Source organism: Aquarana catesbeiana, linkage group LG05 (assembly GCF_042186555.1).
Source record: "Aquarana catesbeiana isolate 2022-GZ linkage group LG05, ASM4218655v1, whole genome shotgun sequence".
Taxonomy (NCBI): domain Eukaryota; kingdom Metazoa; phylum Chordata; class Amphibia; order Anura; family Ranidae; genus Aquarana; species Aquarana catesbeiana.
Genome location: NC_133328.1, coordinates 114,538,921 through 114,564,034, shown reverse-complemented (window position 1 = coordinate 114,564,034; position 25,114 = coordinate 114,538,921). Strand labels below are relative to the sequence as shown.

Below are 25,114 nucleotides of genomic sequence, written 5' to 3'. Positions count from 1 at the left end.
GTATTTAGTGGTAACTGGAGAAAAATGACGATTGCATCCAATAAAGATTTATGAGAAAATAATTTATTTGATCTTTTAACAACACTTTTAAAAACAAAAATAAATAACAGTAGGGAAATTGCAATAAATAACTATGCAGCAGTGAATACATCCAACGTGGTTGACCCTTCAGAGTATACTGGTTTGCTTTTCACAGAAAATACTTGTGGTGTTCTCCCTGCCCTATTACAGGGCTGAATACATGTCTCAGATATAGGTTGCCTTCACACCTATACATTGTAGTAAAACATGTTTTATTGCACACAATGATAATGTACCGCACACTGTGTGCCGTGCTGTGGCACTATTCTTTTATAATTGCAACCCAACTCACAGTTCAGTAGGTGCTGACCGGCCCACACTGCAGCACACCATCATGTGTTGTGTTGCAGTGTGTTAAAGAAAAAAGGTACAAGTCTGGTTTTTGTTCCATTGCCTTGCATTGGCAGCCCATCTGTGTTGATGGCATCAGTTTGAGACGCTTCTGAGATTATTTAGAATTTAGTGACAGGTTCATTTGACCTATAGTTGACCTGCTACAAGCAGGTTTTCAAGTCCTATAGACTTGAATGGCAATGCTAAACCAACGTGATGTGAAGAAAAGCCCCTTACATAGGTGCTTACATTGGAAGACTCAAAATTTTAACCAAATTTTTTTTTTTTTATACATTTCTCTTTAACCGCATGCAGTCAGGTTGACAGCACTGGGTGCCATTTAAGCTACTTATGAGTTATTCATTGCCAACAGTTTAAAACACAATGAGAACAGAGCTGAGACTAAGCCCTGGTTTACACTTATGCAATGGGGGAAACGCAGCGAATCTTGTTTGTTCTCCACACAGTGTCCGTGTGATCTGTTGCAGGGGGCAATGTTATCTAACGACACCCCAAAACAGATCGCAAAATGCAGTGCGATTGGCACAATCGCATCACATGGGTGTGAACACCCAAGCGATGTGATTCACGTGTGTGTGTGTGGGGGGGGGGGGGGTTATGTACCATTTTGGTGCCGATGCGATTTCAGCTATAGAAAATGTATGGCTGAAATCACACTGCACAGACATTGCATTTGATGTGCACAGGAATGCGGTGCGATTCCTGTGAGAATCACATGCAGTGTCTACATCGCATAAGTGTGAACCCAGGTTAATTTTCGGCATGAGCAGTTATTTTGTTATACAATTTAGTTGAATGCCTATTTAAAATATTTAAAATGCAGTTTGTTCTCTTGTTTAGACTTTGGATGTATTCTGTTGTACACTATCCAAATAATATTAAATTACCCAAAAATATAACATAAAGCAAATATGTAAACAGTATATTAAATAAATATATTAAAATTAATAATTTAAGTTTAAAAAATAAATTAGAAACAATTGTAACAATAAATAATAAAATAATTTGGTCATCCTGCTAATAGGCACTCTTTTTTAGTGCATACCCCCCAGGACAATCGTTCATGAGTATATGCTACAGTATCAGCTGGGTTGTACTTCTTTGAACCACTTAGATGAGATTTGTGCTGGGGTATCTGCTAGGTGCCCTTAAAAAAAAAAAAAAAGTTGCAAGGTTAGATTGTGTTACTACACAATTCAACCTTCCTGTAAATCTCTAAAGTTCTGCAAACAGAACAAGTGTGTATCACTACACAGTAGTGAATATGAAAAAGTATGTTTAACCACTGCTGTTTCGTATAGCTCGGGATGTGTTGATCATGTAGTTTCTGAAGGACTGCAGAATGAGGTAGGTTGTGAGCTTTTCGCTCCAAGCATCTTTGGACGGTAAGTTCTCCATCGGAATGTCTGTACCAGTGACCTCTTTCTCTTCATAGAGATTTTTTTCCATCTAAAACAGAATAAAATCATTTTAAGAGGGTGTTCAAAGTTTTTCTGTTGGTTAATATGATAATATTGGTCAGCTTTAATCTTTTCACAGCATTTTTAGTGTAATAAAGATTTAGATTGTAAGGCGCATATATGGGCCCAATAAATTGTGGATTAGATTGCTACAAAAAATTTTTTTTTCCAATTTCACCAGAGAACCAGTGGGTTTTCCATACTGTACTTGTGTCAAACAAAGTATTTTAGCAGCTTTGAGTGCTGGATTTTTTTTTTTATGAAGATGATTGTAGAGACTCCCCACCAGTTCACTTTAGGGAACAAGTAGGGGATTATCAGTTTTTTGTTGAAAGGGGAAACCCCTTAAAGTTGTGCTCTCGCCAGGGATCCCCAAAAGGTACCCCACACTGCCCCTCTAGCTAATCACCGAAGCAGCTTTTAAAAACTCCTAATCTAAATGCTGCCTGAAGTCAAAGGACATTTCTCATTTATTGTCCAGCTGCAGGATCCTCACAGATCTTAAAGACTCCAGGCTTTAAGATCTGTGAGGTAATAAAGGTCATCGGCAAGCCCTGACTGAATCAATAGTGGAAAATGTGCTGGAGAAGAACATGTGACTGCTCCCAAGTTGGACTGTAGGCGTCTATATACCGTATATATATATATATATATATATATGCACAGAGTGGTCTGGTCTGCCCCGCACTCCCTCCTTACAGGACTTGATTGACAGCAGCTAAGGCTAATGGCTCCTGCTGCTGCCTCTGTGTCTTGTGGGGAGAGAGACCAGAACCAGTGCAGATGGGCACGGCGCTAGATCAAGAGTGAGCTTAAGTAAGCATACAGGGGGTGAGGGGGTGATACAACTACTGGGACGTTTTTCTACCCGAATGCATTAAGGTAAAAAATGTTTTTCCTTTAGAACCACTTTATAGGTTGAAAAGTGTTTACATTGAGCTTCCCTTGTTTGCTTAATTTCAAGACAAAGTCATGTTATTAGAATGATACTTACATTCTTTATGGCTTCTGCCAACGTCTTGGTCTTGTGCTGTACGGACTCTACTTTTTCCTTTTCACTTTTTAAAGCTTTCTTCAAAAAGGTCAAGTATTTTTGGAACCTGAGAAGATCTCTGTGAATCTTAGGTAGACATTCATCCTAGAAAACGTAAATGTTATTAGTATGCAGTTTAGACAAAAGCATTCAACAATAATGTTCATATGTTTTATATCCCACCACAGTATCCGTATTAAACGCTGTCACCTGCCCATTCAAGTCAAAGTGAGAACCTCTTGATAGTCCACCTCATAACAAGGTATACTTATACATCTGTGCTTTGCTTTCTTTAACAGAACAAAACTTGATATTGGGGTGCAAGTGACCCGGCCAATCAGTGAGTGGCCAATCAGCCGGTCTAAACATGGTCACTTGGTGTGCGATGATGTTACACAACAAGGTAAACTCAGCTATCAGAGTTTACTCCAAGTGGACTTCTTCAGTAGAGAGGGAGCTTGGATCACTGACTACCTTGTGTGTGTGTGTGTGTGTGTGGGGGCGGGGTGTTCTTTCACTTTGTTCTGAATGGGTAGGTGAAAGTGTGTCTTTAAAGTATAAGTTCACCTTTACAGAAATTTACACTGGACCAACACCCCCCCCCCCCCCCCCCCCCCCGGTCCTGCTGTACCAGATTACCGCTATCCTCTGCTGTCAGACACTAAAAAAAGATTTAAAGATTTACTGGTCTTCGGATTTGAAATCCTGGCGGCTTTCTCTCCTCTTCTCAGAATGCTTACAGTAGTGGCAAGATGGTTTCTGGTTGGTTAGCACTGTCCAGTTAGAATCCCTGTAGTAGCAATATGGATACAAGATTAAGTCGTGGGGATTTCAAATCCCCAGACCAGTGAAGCGGCTTCTCAGTCTCTGACCGTGGGGGATCGCGGCAATCTGGTACAGCGGGATGGGGAGAGGGTCCAGTGTAAGGTCGCCTTACAGATTTTTAGTAAAGGTGAACTTACACTTTAAGGCCTTCTCAGAGGCTGTTCCTTTTTTATAGAGAAACCAAAACAAAATACAAAAAAAAGGTGTTTGCACTGCCTTTACACACAATCTGATTCCCACCATTCTTTTTTTCCCTCCAAGCAGTTTGTTCTTATTGGGCCATGTTTGTGTTGACAGATAAATAAACCAAATCTTTTAATGGAAGAAACTGTCTTTACTTTGATCATATTTGATTATAGCCCCATAGACAATAAATAAGCTTGGCCTGAACTCAATGGTTGATTGTAAATTAGTAATTGGCATACATGGCATCTTTACCTTATTAAATTGTTTGCTCAGACATCTATTTGTGATTTGTGGGAGATTCAGCTCTTGTTTCAAATTATGTTCCATACTGTTGGTGCATAGATTGGGAGTCTTGCAAACCTGTGAGGATAAAAGGTTCATGAATCAATACCTGTACAAATGTATTTTGCGCACAGCTCGATATTATGTTATATCAATTGAGATAAAAGATATCCAGTAATCCAAGTAAACATTTATAAAGTTTAAATTTCCTATGTACTGGCAAGAGCGTGCTCAGTGGCTGCCAGGAAAGCTTTATATGACTTGTAGTTGAGTTCTCCAATTCTAAATCATCATGTGACACTTGATATTTAATAACTTTCTATCAACAGCTATACTTCAAATGGCATTGGGGTTGATTTACTAAAGGCAAATAGACTGTGCACTTTTGTAATTGCAGTTGCATCCATTTTCCCCAGGGCTTAGTGAAGGTGAAGCTCTGCTGATTGCTGTCATCCAATCATATGCAATCAAAAATACTGTTTTTTTTTTTTCCCCCCTTTGCACCTGACAGGGGTATTCTTTACGAAGTGAAGCTTTACCACATTCACTAAGCTATGGGGAAAATTAGTGCAACTGCACTAAGCGGGGTGCATAAAAAAAAAAAAAAAACTGTTAATGTGTACCAGGCTTAAGAAAATCAGGGAGATAAGTTAAGACGCTGTGTTCCTTTGGCACAGTCTGTCATTCTAATGCTTTCTTCCTCCTTCAGCAAGTGTCTCTGATTTTAGGCACCGTGCTGAGAATAAAGAGTAACTAAGCATGTGCATAGCAGGGTGATAGTGCATTCCTGGATTTTAAACAGTATAGGCACTTATTTTTAATGTTTTACATAGCTATACCCGTAAAAAGGACCAGCCTGAAGTCAGCTATCAGGACTTAACTTTCTGATTAAAGTTACACTTTAAAGCCCAACTCCAGGAATTTACATTTACAAATTTGGCTTTAAAGGATAAGTTCACCTTTTGGAATATGTTACATGTTCCACTCGTATTTAGGGGGGAACATATTCCAGCAGCTGCAGCCTCTCCCCCTTCCCCAGTGACAATGAGTGGGCGTCTTCTCCGGGTGCCCACTATCACTCTTTGGGACGGGGCTCTACCCGCCTAGCCAAGTCATTCCCTCACAGTCCTCTGTGAATGGGAAATTACGAGTCCTGACAGCCTTTGTGGCTGTCGGCTTGTAGTTTCAATTAACCACCATGGCATTGTTGAGCGCTGTAGTAGTTTATTCATTCTTCCTGTCAGTGTGTATCTGCCCGTACGAGGTACAAGCAGACAGATACACTGAGAAGTCTCCAGGAGTCCTGCATGGCACCCGCGATCTCCTGATTATGGATGTAATACTTTCCATGCTCCAAGTAAAAAAAAAAATAACTGCACATTTTACCTGCAAAAAGATGTGCATTTATTTTTTTTAAAGGTGAACTTATCCTTTAATCTCATATATAAATGAGAGCATTGACTGTTATTTTAACTACTTCAGCCCTGGAAGGATTTGCCCCCTTAATGACCAGGCCATTTTTTGCGATACGGCACTGTCGCTTTAACTGACAATTGCGTGGTCATGCGACGCTGTACCCAAACAAAATTTGTTCTTTTTTACCCACAAATAGCTTTCTTTTGGTGGTATTTGATCACCTCTGCGGTTTTTATTTTTTGCTTCTTAAACTAAAAAAGACCAACAATTTAAAAAATATATATATTTTTTTTTCTTTCTGCTATGATACATATCCAAAAAAAATATTTAAAAAAAAAATGTATTCATCAGTTTAGGCCACCTGTTTTCATATAACTTCTCTTCTCAGCAAAAGTTTATTAACTACACAACGCATAAATATGTGACGACTGTTTGAATCTGTGTTCTGGGAACAAGGCTGACTGATCAGAAATTTCACAGATAGGAAGTACCAGAACAACACACACAGAGACACAGAAAGTTCCACTTAGCCTGCTGTATGCCCCAAGGGACTGCAAGGAATGATGCTGAGACAAATTTGAATACAGTTTACTGGCAACAATGTTGAGGGAAAGCCAGAGACATGATTTAAGGACTGAAAAAGAAGCATTGCAAACTGAAAAACAAACTGAAAGCAATAAAAAGTTTTTGCTGATCAGCCAGCGTTAAAGCCCCATCTGAAAGTAATTTGGTGGAGAGGCTTATACACAGGGTAGTCATGTGTCTACAGGATGAATACTGCATTCCATTAATATCCATGGTGACAATGAGCATCACCATGCTTAAGAGGAACTAAACCCATCCATTTAATGGTTTCTCAAAACAGATACATTCAAGGTATGCCGTGAATGATAACTTAATTACTTGGGATCTCAACAGAACTGTTAAGCCGTCAAATGGCCAATGTCACAACTGTTCACATGTGCAGCATCATGGCTGTAGATGGCAGCTTCTTTGGCTGTAAAGCATAGGAGGGTTTAGTTCCGCTTTAAAGGTTGTACACCCATATCTATGGGGAATAGAAAATGGTCTGGTTTTAAAAAAAAATTAAAAAAATAGGGCTTCATCTCTACTTTTTTTTTATGAGCACAATTGTCACACAGTCCAATACAATTTTACAATAAAGTCCTCTTTATGCCAATACTTTTATGAAGCTTGCACTGATGCAGCAAAGAGGAAAGTTAGGTTCACAACTTGGCCAACAGCGCCATGAGTGGGGTTGCCACCTCATCCCTTTAAACCCGAACACATGTAATTACACAGGTTCTGTGGCTGATTAAGGTGGTATTTAAACTCAGTGCCTTATCTGCATTTAATTAGCCTCAGAAGCTGTCAAGGGATGAGGTGGCAACCCTATCCATGGGCCTGGTATCAGTTTCTACCTGTTGCTTTACTAGTATAAATGCTTAGTTTGTGCTCCTATATTCTAAACATGGACTTATTCAGTGAATCATTAGAAGTTATATCTGACTGAAATTAATAAACCTGATTGGTTGTTACAGGTTATTTCATATTGCACATGTCCCTCTCTTTAGGTGCAGCATTAGTGCTTCCTGTACACCATCTGTGGTGCTTCGATGATCTGCACAGATCAATGCTAGGACATGTAGAAAACAATTGTTTTCTATGCTATGTTCACAGTACAATGCACAGCTCATCACATGCAACTTTAACCAGACGCAATGCACTGTAGTGCATAGACTTGAATGAAGAGTCATTTTGTGACTTTTTAATAAAGTAAAAAAAAATGTACACTGCATTGCATTTTAACAATGTATCATGCTACCCTGCACAGTGCACCTACCCATAGTGGTTTAGTGTGTGGGCTGGTGTAAATGAACTCTTACTAAATAACCCATTGAGGCTGATTTACTAAAACTGGAGAGTGCAAAATCTGGTGCAGCTCTGCATTGAAACCAATCAGCTTCCAGGTTTTTTTTGTCAAAGCTTAATGGAACAAGCTGAAGTTAGAAGCTGATTGGCTACCATGCACAGCTGCACCAGATTTTGCACTCCCCAGTTTTAAGAAATCAACTCCAGTATGTGTTTGTGTGCATACCTTCCTTACTCCTGATAATCCTTAATTTCATAGGACCTAACAGAGCTAATGCTGCCTTGAGAACCACAGAGTATTGGTTGGAAGACACTCACCTCTTCATATAATTCTCTAGCTTCCTCTGCTATAATTTTGGCCGTATCAGCGACGGAATTTTTATTACCAGTGTCACCAGAGGAGGCAACTGATACAGGTGCCGAGCTCACAGACTTTACAAGAATAGTTATTGCCAAACATACAGAGAGCTGGATGGATGTTGAATAGAAACCTGCAACAATAAATGATTGTGATGTCAGATATAACTTTAAAAAAAAACAACAATCATTTTACATATTTACTACTACTGCTTAAACATTCAGGAAAAAATGATAGCTCTTAATAGAGATTAAAAATTTAAAGCCTAACACCAGCCATTTTTTCTAGATTCAGATAGAGTGGGGAAGACTTTTTTCCAGGTTTTTATATCTGTCTGTGACTCTCTTGGGGAAATTTTCCTTCATCTCCTGTCCATGTTACTCTGGGACAGGAAAGCACAGACAGGGATAAAAAATGTCACCCTTCCCCGCTGTACAAAAATATTTGTATATTTGTGTGCTTTTGGAGAGGTTTCCCATCACTTTCTCAATAGGTACATGAATAGTAAGAACAAAAACTTTTCGGAGACTATAACCTTTTTCCTGTCTCTACAAAAACAAAATAAATTTTGGAAGGAGTTGGGCTTTAGGGCCCATTTAGACTGTTGCGTTTTAATGCATGTGCTCTAACGTGCTGAGATGTAGAGGTCGTGGTTTGCAATAATAAAGATAATGTATGTTCCCATCTCAGTGCTGCAGTGTGGTACTTTTTGAAAAATACTGTTCTTTTTTTCCCACATTTTAGAGTGTTGGGAGGCCCATAGAAGTCAATATCAGATCTTCAAAATGCATATAACCAGTGGAGGCCTGTCCATTAGGGGTGCAGGGGCACCATGCCCCCATCCATGCGTCCGGACCCCTAATCTACATGCAGGGCGCTGGATGCATGGATTCCAATTGGGTTTTTTTTTTTTCTCTTTTGAAGCAGGATTAGCGCCAGAGGTTCTAATAGGCTTCAAAAATAGGTGGGCTCCGGGCGCAGATCTCACACATTTGTGTGACAATAGCAAATAAATATTCGCTAATATCACACTGATTCTCCTCCCGGCCAATCAGGAAGCGGGTCTGTTTCCTGATTGGCTGAAAGGAGAAGCATTCCAATTGGCCTAGGTGGAGGAGGGAGGTAACCCCCCCCCCCCAAAGATTTACCACCAGCCGCCACTGCATATAACATGCGCTTGATAATAGACATTAACAAGCTGTAGGTAATGGCTATAACACTATTTACCCCAAATTCTAAATGAAAAAATGCATTTAAAATGTGTATCAAAACATATATCAGGGCACAAAGGAAAAGCACCTTAAAGCACAACAGTGCACCTGCCTAATGTTACAAAATAACACATCTCTAAGCACATGCATGATCTCAATGAACCCCTATGGGTTGTGTGAAATTTAGATGTACATATTCAAAGGTTAATGAGTAATTATTTGTTGTCAGAAACCGGTACTATATAGGAAGAAAATAAGGCTTCGTTCTCTTGGTGTGTATATATATATATAATATATATATATATATATATATATATATATATATATATAAATGCAATATATATGTTATAATATTAAAAAAAAAATCGAAACTGGCACAAACATTCTTTGATATTCTACCCTAAAATATGCTTGGTAAGGTCTATGAGGTAGAGATGGCATACTATTGGTGATACCATTTTTATTGGCTACAAAATATTAAAAATATGAACTTTCAGTACACTAAGTTCCTTATTTCAGCACATAAGCAGTTGTCCTAAGAATGAAAAAAAGTATTCCAAAAGCTTGCATTTGTTATATTTGTAACAAGTTTGACAGTATTTGTATGTCTTCTCTACCTGCAAATTTATTCCTGCCTAATCATACAATATCTTTTTGTTTTCTTGCTAATGAGTGACTCACATTTTTTTAAAATAGTTTTTATATTTAAAGGCTGCAGTGTGTTAATATTGGACTTTGACCTACATTGCTGATAATTGACTAGTATTGTATAGCAGAAATAACTGAACACCTTCCACAGTAGACAGGTATTCATTTAAATTTCTAATATGTAAATATTTTCTGATTTGTTGAGCTCTACTATGTACCATGAGCATCTGTTGACAATTGCACACTACACAGAAATCATCCCCACATTTTTGCAGGTTAGACGGCTATAACAAGTGGGATCAGACTCATTAAAAATACCAAAAACCATGTCCCCTCCCCAAAAAAATCAAATAAATGTGGCAGCAGGGTGAGCAATGTAGGTATTCCAAAGCTAAAAGCCAACAGGTAGGCTGGCAGGAGAGACCCAATAGACCTCTTGGATGCACATGTAGATCCTTAGCCATTGGTTCAGGATTAGTGCTGTAAAGCACTTACAGATCAGAAGGTGACAATGCTTACAAGAGCAAAGATCACTTGAACAAAAACCACAAAACTGTAAAAATAGAATGCCAAAGTTATCTGCACTCATTATACAGTATGTTCCCTTTTATAAAGCCATTTGAGTATAGTACCATGTACTTTAACATATATACAGTAACCTACAGGGTTACAACCTCATAAGAGAGAGCCTATTACATAATACATTCTTCCTCAACAGCAGCCTTTTCAAACCACCATGGAATGTCAGTGTGAGAAACTTCTCAGTCTGTCCAGCATGTTTCACTTACTTGTGCCAGCCATTCTCCTTGCCTTTCCCTTTTCTCTGTTTGACGTTGGCTGCTGGTATCTGAGCCCCAAATGTGCCCGGCTGGTGAATGAATGATCTCCATACTGTCTTGTCTTGTATTTATTGAGAGCAGAGGGAAACTCCAAATCAGATTGTTCTTAAAAGAGAACAGCCCACAATGTGTGTTGTAATATTACCACTCAGCGAGAACTATTTAAATGACCTTCAATGATGTATTTTCCTCATTTTCAATATTTCACCACTCATTAAAAAAAAAAAATCAAATTGTGAGCTGAATACATACGTATACAATTAGGGTGAAATGCTACAAGATTACCCACTAGATATCAGTCCAGTCAATTATACTTACATCAATGAGAAATTGCATTATTTTATTATTTATATATATATTTTTTTCTGCTGTTCTATATTTTGATGATTGTTCAATAAATACAGATGCTCCCTGTAGTCGTCACTAATATATCAGGGCATGTTATGTAATTAGCATCTCTCCTTAAACTGTATTTCTACTTTTGCAGCCAAATTGGAACTTTATATTTGTACATGTTCCCATTCACGTAGCATCATTAAAAAAAAAATGTTGCGTTCCTTTGTACTTGTTTCTTTCTGAAAACTCCAAGGCTGAAGTTTTTCTCTGCTATGTAATGTTCATGAGGGGACTAGGGGAGCTAATGTTTACCATAATTAACCCTGTCAGTATTGTGCTGACAGATATAATACTATTGGCTGTAAACTAGATATGAATACTATCTAACAAAAGGGTTAAAGCGGTTGTAAAACTCTGAAATGAAAAATGAACAGAACATATCCATCTATAATGTGTACTTGCCTCAATCCAAAGCACCTAGTGTAAGTTAAGTCTCCACTCTCTTCTGTCTGCTATCAACATTAGTAATTCATGACAGTTTATCCCAAAACCCCAGAAATCCCGGAGACAGCCCCCCCCCCCCCCCCCCAACACATAGAAGGTGATTCACAGCCTCAGCTCTGCATGTTTCCCTATGAGACTGTGTAGAGGGGAGTGTATCCTTTCCCTCCACTCAGGTCTTAGATTACACTTAGCTCTCCTCTCAGTGCTGTGCAGTGTGAGATATCAGATACATGCCATCTGCCTGCTGGAGCTGAGAAAAAGCCTTTGATCTGTGTGTTTTAGAAAGCTGTAGAAAAGAGAGGACCACAGATAAACAGGTACAACATATGTAGAAGGATTTGTTTAATCTCTGTGTATCACCTGAGAGCAGTTGTTTCCCTGGGTGTATGTAAGGGTGTACAACCACTTTAACTCTCTCAGAGCTTGGTGTCTGCATTTTATGTTAATGAGGGAATCTCAGCCTGTCCCCACTTTGTCCTTCCACTTTCACTCTGAAATTGTAGTTTGCAGTCTGACTAAGGGCCTGCTCTAAAGAAACAACTAGAATGGTAAGAAATAAGAATATATATATATATATATATATATATATATATATATATATATAATGTACAATATTACCAGAAGTATTGGGACGTCTGCCTTTACACGCACATGAACTTTATTTTATTGGCATCCCAGTCTTGTGCCCCGTACACACGATCGGACATTCCGACAACAAAATCCTAGGATTTTTTCCGACGGATGTTGGCTCAAACTTGTCTTGCATACACACGGTCACACAAAGTTGTCGGAAAATCCGATCGTTCTAAACGCGTGACGTAAAACACGTACGTCAAGACTATAAATGGGGCAGTAGCCAATAGTTTTCGTCTCTTAATTTATTCTGAGCATGCGTGGCACTTTGTGCGTCGGATTTGTGTACACACGATCAGAATTTCCGACAACGGATTTTGTTGTCGGAAGATTTTATATCCTGCTCTCAAACTTTGTGTGTCAGAAAATCCGATGGAAAATGTGTGTTGGAGCCTACACACGGTCGGAATTTCCGACAACAAGGTCCTATCACACATTTTCCGTCAGAAAATCCGACCGTGTGTACGGGGCATTAGTCTGTAGGGTTCAATATTGAGTTGGCCCACCCTTTGCAGCTATAACTGCTTCAAATCTTCTGGGATGGCTGTCCACAAGGTTTAGGAGTGTGTCTATGGGAATGTTTGAACATTCTTCCAGAAGCACATTTGTGAGATCAGGCACTGATGTTGGACGAGAAGGCCTGGCTCTCTGTGTCCGCTCTAATTCATTACAAAGGTGTTCTATCGAGTTGACCAATCATTTGACCACCAAATGATTTGGACCAGTGCACAAAGCAAGGTCCATAAAGACATGGATGAGCGAGTTTGGGGTGGAGGACTTGACTGGCCTGCACAGAGTCCTGACCTTAACCTGATAGAACACCTTTGGGATGAATTGGAACAGAACGTCCAAGAATGGTCAAACCTTCCCATAGACACACTCCTAAACCTTGTGGACAGCCTTTCCCAGAAGAGTTGAAGCTGTTATAGCTGCAAAGGATGGGCCAACTCAATATTGAACCCTACGGACTAAGACTAGGATGCCATTAAAGTTCATGTGCATTTAAAGACAGGTGTCCCAATACTTTTGGTAATATAGTATATATATATATATATATATATATATATATATATATATATATAATTACTTTTTTTTTTTTTTTAAGGTATGCTGCATGAATAGGAACACCTTAACTTGTAGTGGGTGTCCTCAACTAAAAGAGCACTATAAGAATTCCATCAAAAATAAAGCTTTTGTAGTAAAAAAAGAAAAATTATACCTGGATGCGGACCTTTGTGGCAGAATCACAAGGTCATTTCACAATGAAAGCTGCAGATTGAAAAATAATGAAAATGACTTTTGAAAGGGCATTAACACCGTAAGGCTTATATTACATTTTATCAACTGGGATTAAATATACTTAAAGGGTTGGGGTGTCAACCATTCTTACTCAGCCTCATAGAATTTTCATGTTATTCTGCAACTGCCTAGAACAAGCAGTACACACTTTTTAATGTATTTGCTTTTGTCAACATTTCTGAGACAGCAATGAATAATGACTGACATTGTGGGTCTCAGAAAACAGACTCATACTAGAGGCTTCTACACAAGAACATTTGTTAATAGACAGCGATACATGAAGCATGTCCACCTACCTCTTCCTAATGGAACCCCCAGCAGCAGCAGGTATGAATGTAAAACTCCCTAATTTCTGATGGGGTTGTAATAGGTGCTGATCTGAGATCTGAAGGTACAGAATGACTCATCTCTCATTCTAACAGTACGCTATTGTTCACTGGAAAGGAGTTTCCCACTTTGAATCCCCACCAATCAGGTTTTAACTGAGTAGTTGGGAATACCATAAAGGCTAGTAGTGCTTATCAAAGCTGCTGGCTGTGGTTTTACAGTCTGTCTTCAGAAACTGATTGTTATAATATAGGTGTGGTCCAGCAATGTGTGTGTGTATTCTTAAGCTATTTATTATCAGTTTATCAATAATGTACTCCTAGCTGGCTTTTTTTTAAATAATAGAATAGAATAAAAAACATGTAAATTTATTTTTGTGCTAGCCATTCATCTAATATTATAATAGACTTCATATAATATTTTCATTAATGATCAAGCATGTTATATGAATAAACAAGAATGTATTATATTGCAGCTTACCAGTTCTTAGAGGTGGTGGCTACATTCATTTTCTTTGTTCAGGTGTTTTTCTCTTTTTTTTTTTAACCTGGTAACCATGTGAATAACATGCTTCCTGTACATCTATTTCTACACTCACATCTCCACTGTATCTGCGGAGGCAGAAATGGTTGTCAAACAGGCTGAACTTCAAACATGTCTGCATTTGTTCATCTCCATTATATGCTAATTGATGGGATTAGTAATTTACACAAGAAAGATAACATTTTTGCGATAACATTTTTAAAGCCATAAACTTATAGTAGCAGTATTCCCTAGATCAGTGGTTCTCAACCTGGGGGTTGAATGATGATTTGCCAGGAGTCACTGAATCCTGGGCTGTTCCTGAAGCCCGCACTGTTCTCCCAGCTTTTTTGCAGCCGCCCAGCAGGGCTGTTCCTGGAGCCCACAGCCGCCCACTCAGCCTCTTCATAGCCGCCCATTCTGTTCACAGCATGGCTGGGGGGCAGAGACTAGAGGTCAGCTGACTGGTGAGGAATGTGAAGTAGGAGGGGCTGGAGGAGACCCTATCTCCTGATTTCGGCAAAGGTGTCACTGCTACGAGACACCACAAAGTCGGAGACACAGTGAAGCCAGAGACAGTGAGTAACACTACCTGTGATTATAGTTGCCATTAAAAGTCCCCACTACAGTTCTCAGATCAGCAGATGACCTTGATCAAGAGCACCTAAGTTGGAAGATCCTAAACTCCCCTCCAGCACTGCCACTCATCCCATCCCCCCCACCAAGGAGTAAGAGAAGGAATAAAAATAGACAATACATGAAAGGGAGAGGAAAACAGGGTGAGGAACAAAGAAAAAGGGAGAGAAAGAATATGATAAAGAACAAGAAATAATGCTAGAGAGGGGGATGGGGAAAAAAACAAGAAATTAGGACAGAGTGAGATAAAAGGGAAAGAAAGGAGAACAAAGAGAAAGAGTGGTACGTCCTAAAATGTACCATAAGGGGTTTTAATACTGTAGGAGTGGAAGGGACTCAGAGAGCACTATACGTCTATGGGTTAGGGGCGCAAATTACTTGTCTTGCCTTAGGTGCTGACAACACACACTACGAAAATAATTTTACTGTTAGGGGTCCCCACCATTTGGGAAATTTTATCAAAGGGTCACAACACTGGGAGGGTTGAGAACCGCTGCCCTAGACCCTTCTCCCTAATGGATAGCTGTGACCAGCAGCTGACAAGCTGCTGATTGCAGACATTCATAAAAGACTTTCACCCTCCCCACAGTTTGCCCTGTGTGTGTGACTGATCCTCCCCACTGTGTGCCGCAGTCTGATCCCCTCTCGCTGTCTCTGTGTACCTGTGTCTCCTCTGATCCTCTGTGTCCCCCTCCCACCTCTACCAGCAGAGACAGTAGAAAAGGATTTGTACTAGAAGGGGGATTTGAGGTGGCTTGGATGGAATTTTGCACTAGAAGATAGGAGAGGATTTGCGCTGGAAGGAAAAATGTGGAGGGGGGGTGCTAGAAGAGTGGATTGAGTGGGTTTGTATTAGATGGAGGATTGTGGGGGAGAGGTTGGAGAGGACTTATGATGAGAGGAAGGTGGGGGGGGGGGATTTGTGTTAGAAGGTGGAGAGAATTTGTGCTGGGGGGGGATTTGTTCTTGGAAGGGGGGTTTGGGGGAGAAGAGGATTTGCACTAGAATAGGAATTTTGGCGGGGGGGATTTGGGCTAGAGGAGAGAATTGGAGGGGTTGTGCTGGGGGAGGAGTTTGCGGAGTATGAAGATTTGTTCTAGGAGGGGGATTCAGTGTGAGAGGATTTGTGTTGGGGGGGGGGGGATTTATGCTACAAGACAGGAGAGAATTTGTGCTGGGTGGGGAGGGTTTGAGGGATTTGAGCCAGAAGGATGGAGAATGTGTGCTGGAAGGAGGAATTCATACTTAAAGGGGGATTTCAGGGGGAGGGGGCAAGATAATTTGTGTTGAAAGGGGGGATTGGAGGGGGAGGGAGATTCATGCTGGAAGGGGGAATGGGACAGGTTTGTGATGGGAAAGGGGATTTGGGGGGCGAAGAAGCATTTTGTAGTGGGAGGCGGTATGGGGAGGGGATTTGTACTAGGAGAGGGGATTCGGGGGGATTTGTTATGAGATGGGGGGTGACTTGTGCTAGGGGTGGTTTGGAGGGGAAGAGGATTTATACTAGAAGGGGTACATGGGGGTGTTGTATTGGGAAGGGAAGATAATTTGTGTTTGGAGATAGGATGGGGCAGAATGTGTGCTGGGAGGGGGAGATTTGGGGGGGGGGGGGGGTTAGTGGAGGATTTGTGCAGGGAGTTGGGAAAGATCTGTGCTGGGAGGGGGGCACATACAGATTAGTGCCTTTTTTGGCAAGTGGGATTTTTTTGCTGAAACAGTAAAGTGAGGGACAGTATTGCTTGTGGGGGAAGTTTGGCACTTTCCTCACCCCCTGCATTGTGGGTTAGACACCCCTGACTCCTGCACTATTAACTTGTACTCCTGGCCCATACTATGTATTACACAGTCCTGGTCCCTGCATTGTGTGCATTATGTAGTGCTGACTCCTGCTCTCTGTGTGTTATGCACTCCTAAACCTTTTTTTTTTTTTTAAAGGTATCTTTTATTGTACAGTAAATAAAACATACACATATACAAAGAAAACAAAGACAGAAACTAAAAAGAGAATTGAGCAGTCACAGTTTAAGTATCACCATACAATGCAAACCAGATTGCCACCTAATACACTGATAATATATAATGGAAGGATAGTTATACAACAATAGTTCACCAAAATATGTAAAATATAAATTGTCAACAAACAATCCATATAAGCAGCAGAATAATTTTCAGCAAGTAAACCCTAGGTCCAATCAGCACCTTAAGTGTCACCTGAAGTATCTGGTGGTATAGCACAGCTCCCATACTAAATTACGAATATGTTAATTTTACAGTTAAACAAAAATCTTGTTTCTGGTGAAGGTTTATTAAAATAAAAATTACAATAGATTCAACATTTGCTCAAGGATTTTGGCCATGATGTCTCATCAAGTGCTGCAATTCTCCTATTGTGCAAATGCAGAATTTGCAGCAACTAATTATTCATGAAAGATGATGACAAAAGCAGAGGCAAAACTTCCACCTCTTTTTTGTTCTGTTTTCTCCTTTCTCTGCTTCTTCCTCCTGCCTCCTTTTTTTATTTTCATTCTGTTTTGTTTTTTTTTCTCTCTTTTCTACTTTTTCTGTCCTCCCTTTGTCTCTCTACTTTCACTCTAAAAAAAACAACATGATGACCCCACTATCAGCTAACGCAAAACTTTCTACGCTCTCCTGCACCTCCATCCTGCCTTTGGTAGCAAAGAGAAATCACCCATACTTTACGTATGGGACTCAACCTCCCACTTGACACACTTGGTGACTAGTTGCTCAGGAGCCCAGCACTGTCACATGGGGTGAGGAGAGAGGGTCCTCAGCCTAGCATAACTTCCAAAGCAAGACTTGGGAATTATGCACAGCTAACTCTTTTTGCTTCTGGTGGTTGAGTGGAGCAACAGGGCAGTGAAGAGAAGGTGTGTGCCGCTACCGGTGGCATCACCACTGATCAGAGGAAAAAACAACGTTACCAGACCTTCTGATCTTTATTTTACAGGGAGAATTTCCAGGGTATGGGTATCTCAGCATGTCGAGACACTCGAGAATGAGCAAATAACTCATACTCTTTTCTTCTCATGGAGATATCTGTCTGGTCATTATTGGTTATAACTATTCAATATGGCCATGGTAAGAGTGAGATTTGTATTACATTATACAAGGGGTCTTCAAAAAGTTTTGAATTTAATAGAGTTTAAAAAGGTGCAAAATACTTAAGAGTTTTAAAAAGTGTGAAAACTTAAAATAAACCATTTCCTATAACCATAGACTCAATTCTGGCAAGGTCCCTGCCGAGTAGTAGATTGCATTTATTGCTGACTTTTAGCATGGTTATCCTCTATATAAGCTTTTTTGATTGTCATCCAAAAGTACATACCCATAAGACAGTAGGTATCTAATGTCTATACATATTTTAAAGGAAACCTGTGCTGAGAAGAAACAATGGTTGCTATTGCTAAGCTCCTCTTTTGAAAATGCCTGACTATTATCTTGATAAAACAGCTACAGTACATACTGTACCCAGTACAATTATGCAGATCAGGGCTGCATCTTTGTCAGTGACTCAAAAATTAGTGAGGTCACATGCAGTCAGAGAGCAAGTGTTTCTAAAAAGACATCAGCAAAGGAAGGTTGCATTCTTTTCTCCATTAACACTAGGCAGATGTATAATACACAAATTATTGCAATGGTGCAATCATTAGTACATCAACATAATTGTTTGCAATATTTTTATTGTTTTTACAACAAACAAGAGTACAAACATTTTGTTGGAAGACGCAACATTGTTTTAAGGTCAGACATTTCTGGACTGTTCCATAGAGACTCTCTTTGAAAAATAGTGATGTGTGCCATTCAGGCCCAAAGCGGCATATGTTGGAAGGCGCAACATTGTTTTTTTTTATATCAGACATTCAAGGATTTTTACTGCCTGGTTAATAAAGCCATTTGGCCCGTTGGAATTTTGGAATGTCAGTAGAGCGAGGTTACCCAGCAGGGTGTTTGTAACAAGGAGTCTTAAATGGGAATTCATCTCTTGGATGTTCTCGCATAGGCCTCCTGATGTGATGTTTGGGGGTAGAGGAGCATCAGCTAAGACCTCCTGGGTAGGTGCAAATTAAAATGACTGCTTTCCTGACTTACAGCAAACCAAATGGCTTTATTTACCAGGCAGTAAAAATACATAAATGTCTGATAAAAAAAACAAAAAACTATGTTGCGCCTTACAACACATTTTTTCGAATTATAGGTCAGAAAGCACGTTATTCAATAAGTGATTTTTCGAAGATGTGCAATACATGCCCCAATTACACAGTGAAAAAGCTATAATATACAATGTCACCTGGCGTCCTACCACTCAAGGTGTGGTGGAAGTTCTAAGTTCCTATTTGGACCTCCAACATCCTAGACTCTGAACAGGTAGATCCAATGGCCATCATTCAGCAGTTTCAAATAAACCTTAACATTGAAAAGATGACCTATAATCCTAAACTGTATAAGGATTAAAATTCACAATAATGAAAAAATAGATGAGGAATACAAGAATGGAAAGAAGTGAACAGGGATAAGAAGAAAAGAGAGAAGAAGAATATCAGATTGATTATGCCTGGTAATGTCTTTAGGTGATTTATTCAAAAGCGCTCATTTAACATTTTTTTGTATATTTATACTGGCTTCCGAGGGAATCAAAGTGAATGCTCCAAAATCTCTTGACTTTGGGATAAGTCCACCAGATATGATGGATGTAAATCACATTTTTGTTTTTAATTGCTTTACTGATTTTTATGTCTGGTCTTTGTTGTACAGCTTTTTTATTGTTTGTTTTCTTCTAGGAGATTTTATATACTGTATAATAAAGTTTTTTTACATTTTGTATGGCATTTTGGGTTTTGTTTATTTATTTATTTTTTTCTGTTAAGAATGATTAATGGCCATCCAGAAAGTATTCTTTTTGAGGGCACTAGCTTTTTAAAGTTTGACATCATTAAATATATTTATAAATGCAGGTAATGTAAGTATTTGAATTTTACCTTGTAGAGCAGGGCTGTAATGTATGGGGAATAAGCAGCACATATTGCAAATCAGTGCTGAAAAGAAGATGCTGATAAGAAGAGAAAGCAGAGTAACAAAGAGATAATCTCATCATTGTGCTGTTTTTCCTTTTACTGTCCAGTCACAGGCTGGGTTCAGAAGATAATATCTACCTGGGTTCAGAGGATGAGGATATTTAGAGGCAGAAAGAAGTAATGGCAGAAGAAATCCCTGGATTAAAGGTGAATATTGCACATTATGAAATATTTACCTTAGAACGAAGCCCTCCAACGGCACACTGTCACTGCTGACAGGGCTTCCATCTTCACCCGATCCTCCTTTCGGGTTCATGTCCTCCAGCCATCTGATTGGCCACACCACGGTGACGTCACTCTTGCACGTGCACATAGCTCTGAAAGGACATTGCGAGTATGCCGTCCCTCCAGAGCGCATGCGCCGGTTACATTACCAGCTGCGTACAATGTGAATATCTCCTAAACCATGTAAGTTTAGGAGATATTCACTGTACCTACAGGTAAGCCTTATAGGCTTACCTGTTGGTACAAGTAAAAAAAAAAAGTTTACTTCCACTTTAAGAAAAGGAAAAAGGCATGAGATATGAATAAAAAGTTCATGCATACAAGCACGATTTATGAGTAGTAAAGCACAGAGGATGCAGTGGTCAGACATCCACCCACATAGCAGAAGAACCTAGACATTAAATAAAAACAAAACAAGCAACTTTCAAAGTCCTTTCACTTCCTTTAAGGCTGAGTATAAATTGTTAGTTTTTTTTTTTCATTCTCCCAGAAGTATGGTGGATGGAGGAATCTCTCTGCTGGAACTTTGTATTCTGACAGGGGGACTCTCAGCTGTAGACCAATGAAAGTTTTCCATCGTGTCCGAGGGAGGACAACACACAGATCAAAATTTGGCCGGTCAGGCCTGTACCCATCCTTAGCGAATTTGTGCATGTAGTTATTTTTTAACCTAACCTATTTTCTCTTCTCTTTGAAAAAACAGTAAATATCTTCTTTCTGTTAAATTTATATTCAATGTAGAATATAATTATATAATTTTAATTATATAAGTATTTCAGTTTTACAGTATCTGAAGTATGGCAGTGGTATAGTGTATCTGTTAGGAAGTCCAACTATGAAATAGCCCTTCACAGTTCAGGGGTCAGAACTCCTCTGTTGTCCTATGAACTTGGACTCTCACTACTCCAGCTGCCGTCCCTGTACTGAAAAAAAGAACAAATTTAGGTGAATAAAATCAGTCAACAAACTAATTATAACCAGGAATGAATGCCAACTTTAATATTACCGGTAGTTTTATATAATTTATTTTTGCCATATTTATCAGACCTTTCATTTGATTTTGTGCAGGGGCAGTTACTTCTCATTTTGAATATATTGTTTCTATTTTCATCTGTGCTCCTGTATTGCTTTTCATATTACTCTCCGTGGCTTGTTAAAAACCCCTTCCCGCCGACCGAACGCACATATGCGTACTCGGCTTTCCGGGGTTATACCGGGATGATGCCCGCAGCTGCAGGCATCATCCCGGTACCGTTGTTTACAGCGGGCGATCAGCTACCCGTGTATAACAACCGATGCGGCTAAAAGCCGCTCGGCTGTTATACCGGAGGAGCGGGAGGGGACATCCCCCCCCTCCCGCCGCCTCCCGCCGCTGTTACCGGGCCTCCCGTGCGATCGGGAGGCCCGGTGTCCGCTCGGCTGCCTTCGGCGGCTGGGGGCGGACTGGAACGAAGCTGCGAGCGGCTTCGTTCCAGCCTTCTTGTTGTAAATGTGGAAGCGACGTCATGACGTTACTTCCCGTTTGCTCGGCTGCCAATGGCGCCGAATTTAAAAAAGTACACAGTATTCAGAATCGCCGTTTTCGGCGATCTGAATACTTTGAAGTGTAAAGGAGGGATGGGGGGTCTTTTAGACCCCCCATCCCTCCATAAAGAGTACCTGTCACCACATATTACTGTCACAAGGGATGTTTACATTGCTTGTGACAGCAATAAAAGTAAAAAGAAAAAAAAAAAATTTAAACACAATTTATAAAGTACAAAAATAAATAAATTAAATGAAAAAAAAAAAATTTTTAAAGTGCCCCTGTCCCCGCGAGCTCGCGCAGCGAAGAAAACGCATACGGAAGTCGCGCCCGCATATGTAAACGGTGTTCAAACCACACATGTGAGGTATCGCGGCGATCGTCAGAGCGAGAGCAATAATTCTAGCCCTAGACCTCCTCTGTAGCTCAAACCTGGTAACCGTAAAAAATTTTTAAATCATCGCCTATGGAAATTCAAAGGTACCGTAGTTCGTCGTCATTCCACGAGTGCGTGCAATTATAAAGGGTGACATGTTTGGTATCTATTTACTCAGCGTAACATCATCTTTCACATTATACAAAAAAATTGGGGTAACTTTACTGTTTGGATTTTTTAAAATTCATGAAAGTGTCACTTTTCCAAAAATTTGCGTTTAAAACACCGCTGCACAAATATCGTGTGATAAAAAATATTGCAACAATTGCCATTTTATTCTCTAGATTCTCTGCTAAAAAAATATATATAATGTTTGGGGGTTCTAAGTCATTTTCTAGCAAAAAATACGGATTTTAACTTGTAAACACCAAATTTCAAAAATAGGCTTAGTCATGAAAGGGTTAATGATTGACTGTAAGCGCTTGATTTATTAGAGGCAAATAGGCTGTTCACTTTGCAAGGAAATTTGCCCCAGAGCTTAGTAAATGTAGTGACATTTCACTTTGCAAAGGATACCCAATCACATGCAAAGAAAATAAATAAAAACAGCATTTTTACTTGCATGTGATTGGATGATGGAAGTCAGCAGAGTTTCACCACCGTCACTAAGCTCTGGGGAAAATTCCCTTTTGAAGTACAACAACCCTTGGAAACTGAGCAGTTTTTTTGTCTTCAGCTAATCAGATAGCGTCTGACAAGCTTCCAGTGCCACCCCTCTCCACCAGTGTGAGTGATGCTTCCAAGGGAATTATAGTAGGCTGATATAATTAGGGAACACTATGAAGAAAAGAAAGGCTGCACCATGAGAGGAGCCTCCCAACACGGGCAACCATGCGGTTATTTAGGTAAACACGAGACTTGTAGGATAGAAAAATACTCATATTTATTTAGAAAAAATGTGTATCAATAAAAAAGGGAGAAGAGCACTCTTGGTAGCGCACAGTGTATCAAAAAGACCTCCGCTCATCATACAATAAAAACAGAAAAGCAGTCTCCATTTCCTAGTAGACAAGTTGTGTGGAAACGTGTCGGATCGGAGAGTACTTGCTGACACTGCCATTAGAGATATCATTCATGCTGGAATTTATTAACCATTATGTAAGTTCATCTATATATTTTTAAAATAAAATTGGCTGATTTACACTATGAGGCTTCTCCCTTTTCATATATGATCTTTGAACACATGGAGCTCATCCCTGCAAGTGTATCAAGACACACTGTTTGAAATCTCCACACCTGTGATCATCCCAGCATAAGCTTCCTTGATCTATGTAATAGGGATCCATTGGATCTGGTAAGAAGCCACTCTCCTTTCTTGTGGTTGGAACACTTTGTCATTTTTCTTGAACACTGGTAGCCACAGAGTTGAATACTATTTTCACTTGTCACACCCTAGATTAAGTGTATGGATTTTCTTATGGACTTGAACTTTTTCAAATGTAACCAAATTTTTTTACACACTGGAATTTTTTGCAATTTGTTGCACATATACATTTTGAATAATGCATTTGTTATTACATCTGTTATTTGCATCATTAAGTCGCTATCATATTGTTCACACACACACGCACATGCTTTATGTTTGAACACTTAGGTATACATCTTGTTTATTCACTTTATTTTGTTCATTATCACATCAGTTCACTATTTAAAGAAACAGTGCACCATTAGCCATTTCTATTACTTTATCCCTTCCAAGATTTGAGTTGCAGCAGTTCCATACCATACTAGCGTAGATATATTTTTATCTATTTAATAAAAACAATGTCACAGTAAACAATCTGGATCAAAGAAACTATAAGAGCTGCAGACACAAGTGCAGAGCCCAGGTGGGAGTGTGAACAGGAGGAAAATTCCTCTGAAGTGGTTCTACACTGACATCTGCAGACCCTTAATGCCCCAGGGCTTCCTACAATTAGTCCAAACAGCGCTAATGAAATGACCGTGCACCAATTGTTTAGGGTGATGTGTATAACAAATGATTCACACTAGAACCTTGGTTAAGCACATATCATATGCAAGCATGGTAAGAACATGTAGTCCCAAATACAATTTATAATCTTCCAGAGTTGAGGTAAAAATCAAAAATGTAAGGAACGCACAAAGCCACGAAGCAGTCCGCACTCGCAGGTGATGGTGCATGTACAATAGGAGAAAGTTATCCACACGAGGCTCAGGTAAAGTATGGATTGTAGGGAACAGGTAGTCTTACCTCACTGATGTGAGTCCACCAATCTGACCTAGAACAATCACTTTGCCATTGCTATGTGAGGTAGGTGAGAGAAGCATCTGTAGCGGCTGCGGCTATTAGTTTCTACTTAAGTTACCAATAGAGTTCCATGTAGTTACAGCTGCTGGCCAGCGTCGCTGTATTTGCCGGAGATGCTGAAGGCAGCAGCCTCGTGTTATACTTCAGATGCTCCATGCTGGCTATGAGGTTTGTGGCTGCTGCACCCTCCGGTGCCAGTCATGTGGAATAAGGAATGCCCTATGTAAATCAGCTTAGTGCATATCCAAGTGGGGCATGTCATCCAACAGATCCATGATGCGCCTGCAACGTCAACGCGTTTCGCTACATTCATGTGTAGCTTTGTCAGAATAGTGTGCCCTCCCTCCTCATGTCCTTAAATAAGGATTTAGGTATTTTTTCACAGTTGTATGTATAATGCGTTTTAATACATCCATAACTTGATTAATCATTGGCTTGTTATCTCTGGAGTCCAGCTTTAAGATATCTAAGTTTGTCTTTAATAAATACAGATCTATTAATTTTTTTAAAATTCATGGCAGACTGACATTCATTGCAATTGGCGGTGTAACATTCAGGGAACCAGATAGATCGCAGGACACAGGCTTTTCAATCAAAAGGAGGTTTATTAAACTTAAACAGCTTCACAGCAGCAAAAACAAAAGAAAGAAATATCAGTCTCACAGACTTGCAGAGCTCAGAACTGCTGTCTCAGTTAAAGAGTCCTTAATTTGTATCGCAGGTAAATTTCCCCGCTAGTAGGTT

General features: G+C 39.7%; 1 protein-coding gene across 1 annotated transcript; it reads right to left on the bottom strand.

Annotated features, from left to right (window-relative positions):
- Positions 1 to 75: 75 nt before the first annotated feature.
- Positions 76 to 13,783, bottom strand: IL6 (interleukin 6). The gene is made up of 6 exons (XM_073630082.1): positions 13,634 to 13,783; positions 10,515 to 10,670; positions 7,828 to 8,000; positions 4,192 to 4,299; positions 2,890 to 3,033; positions 76 to 1,884 (listed from the first exon to the last, which is right to left on the bottom strand). Exons 2-6 carry the CDS (start codon positions 10,525 to 10,527, stop codon positions 1,714 to 1,716), a joined length of 609 nt encoding a protein of 202 aa, XP_073486183.1. The 5' UTR covers positions 10,528 to 10,670; positions 13,634 to 13,783; the 3' UTR covers positions 76 to 1,713.
- Between the last annotated feature and the right edge of the window lie 11,331 nt (positions 13,784 to 25,114).

Excerpts from the sequence above, each read along its gene's own strand:
- IL6 (XM_073630082.1), bottom strand. Across the intron at positions 4,300-7,827 it reads CTAGAGAATTATATGAAGAG|GTTTGCAAGACTCCCAATCT; the intron begins GTGAGTGTCTTC and ends TTATCCTCACAG. Across the intron at positions 1,885-2,889 it reads TGGCAGAAGCCATAAAGAAT|ATGGAAAAAAATCTCTATGA; the intron begins GTAAGTATCATT and ends ATTCTGTTTTAG.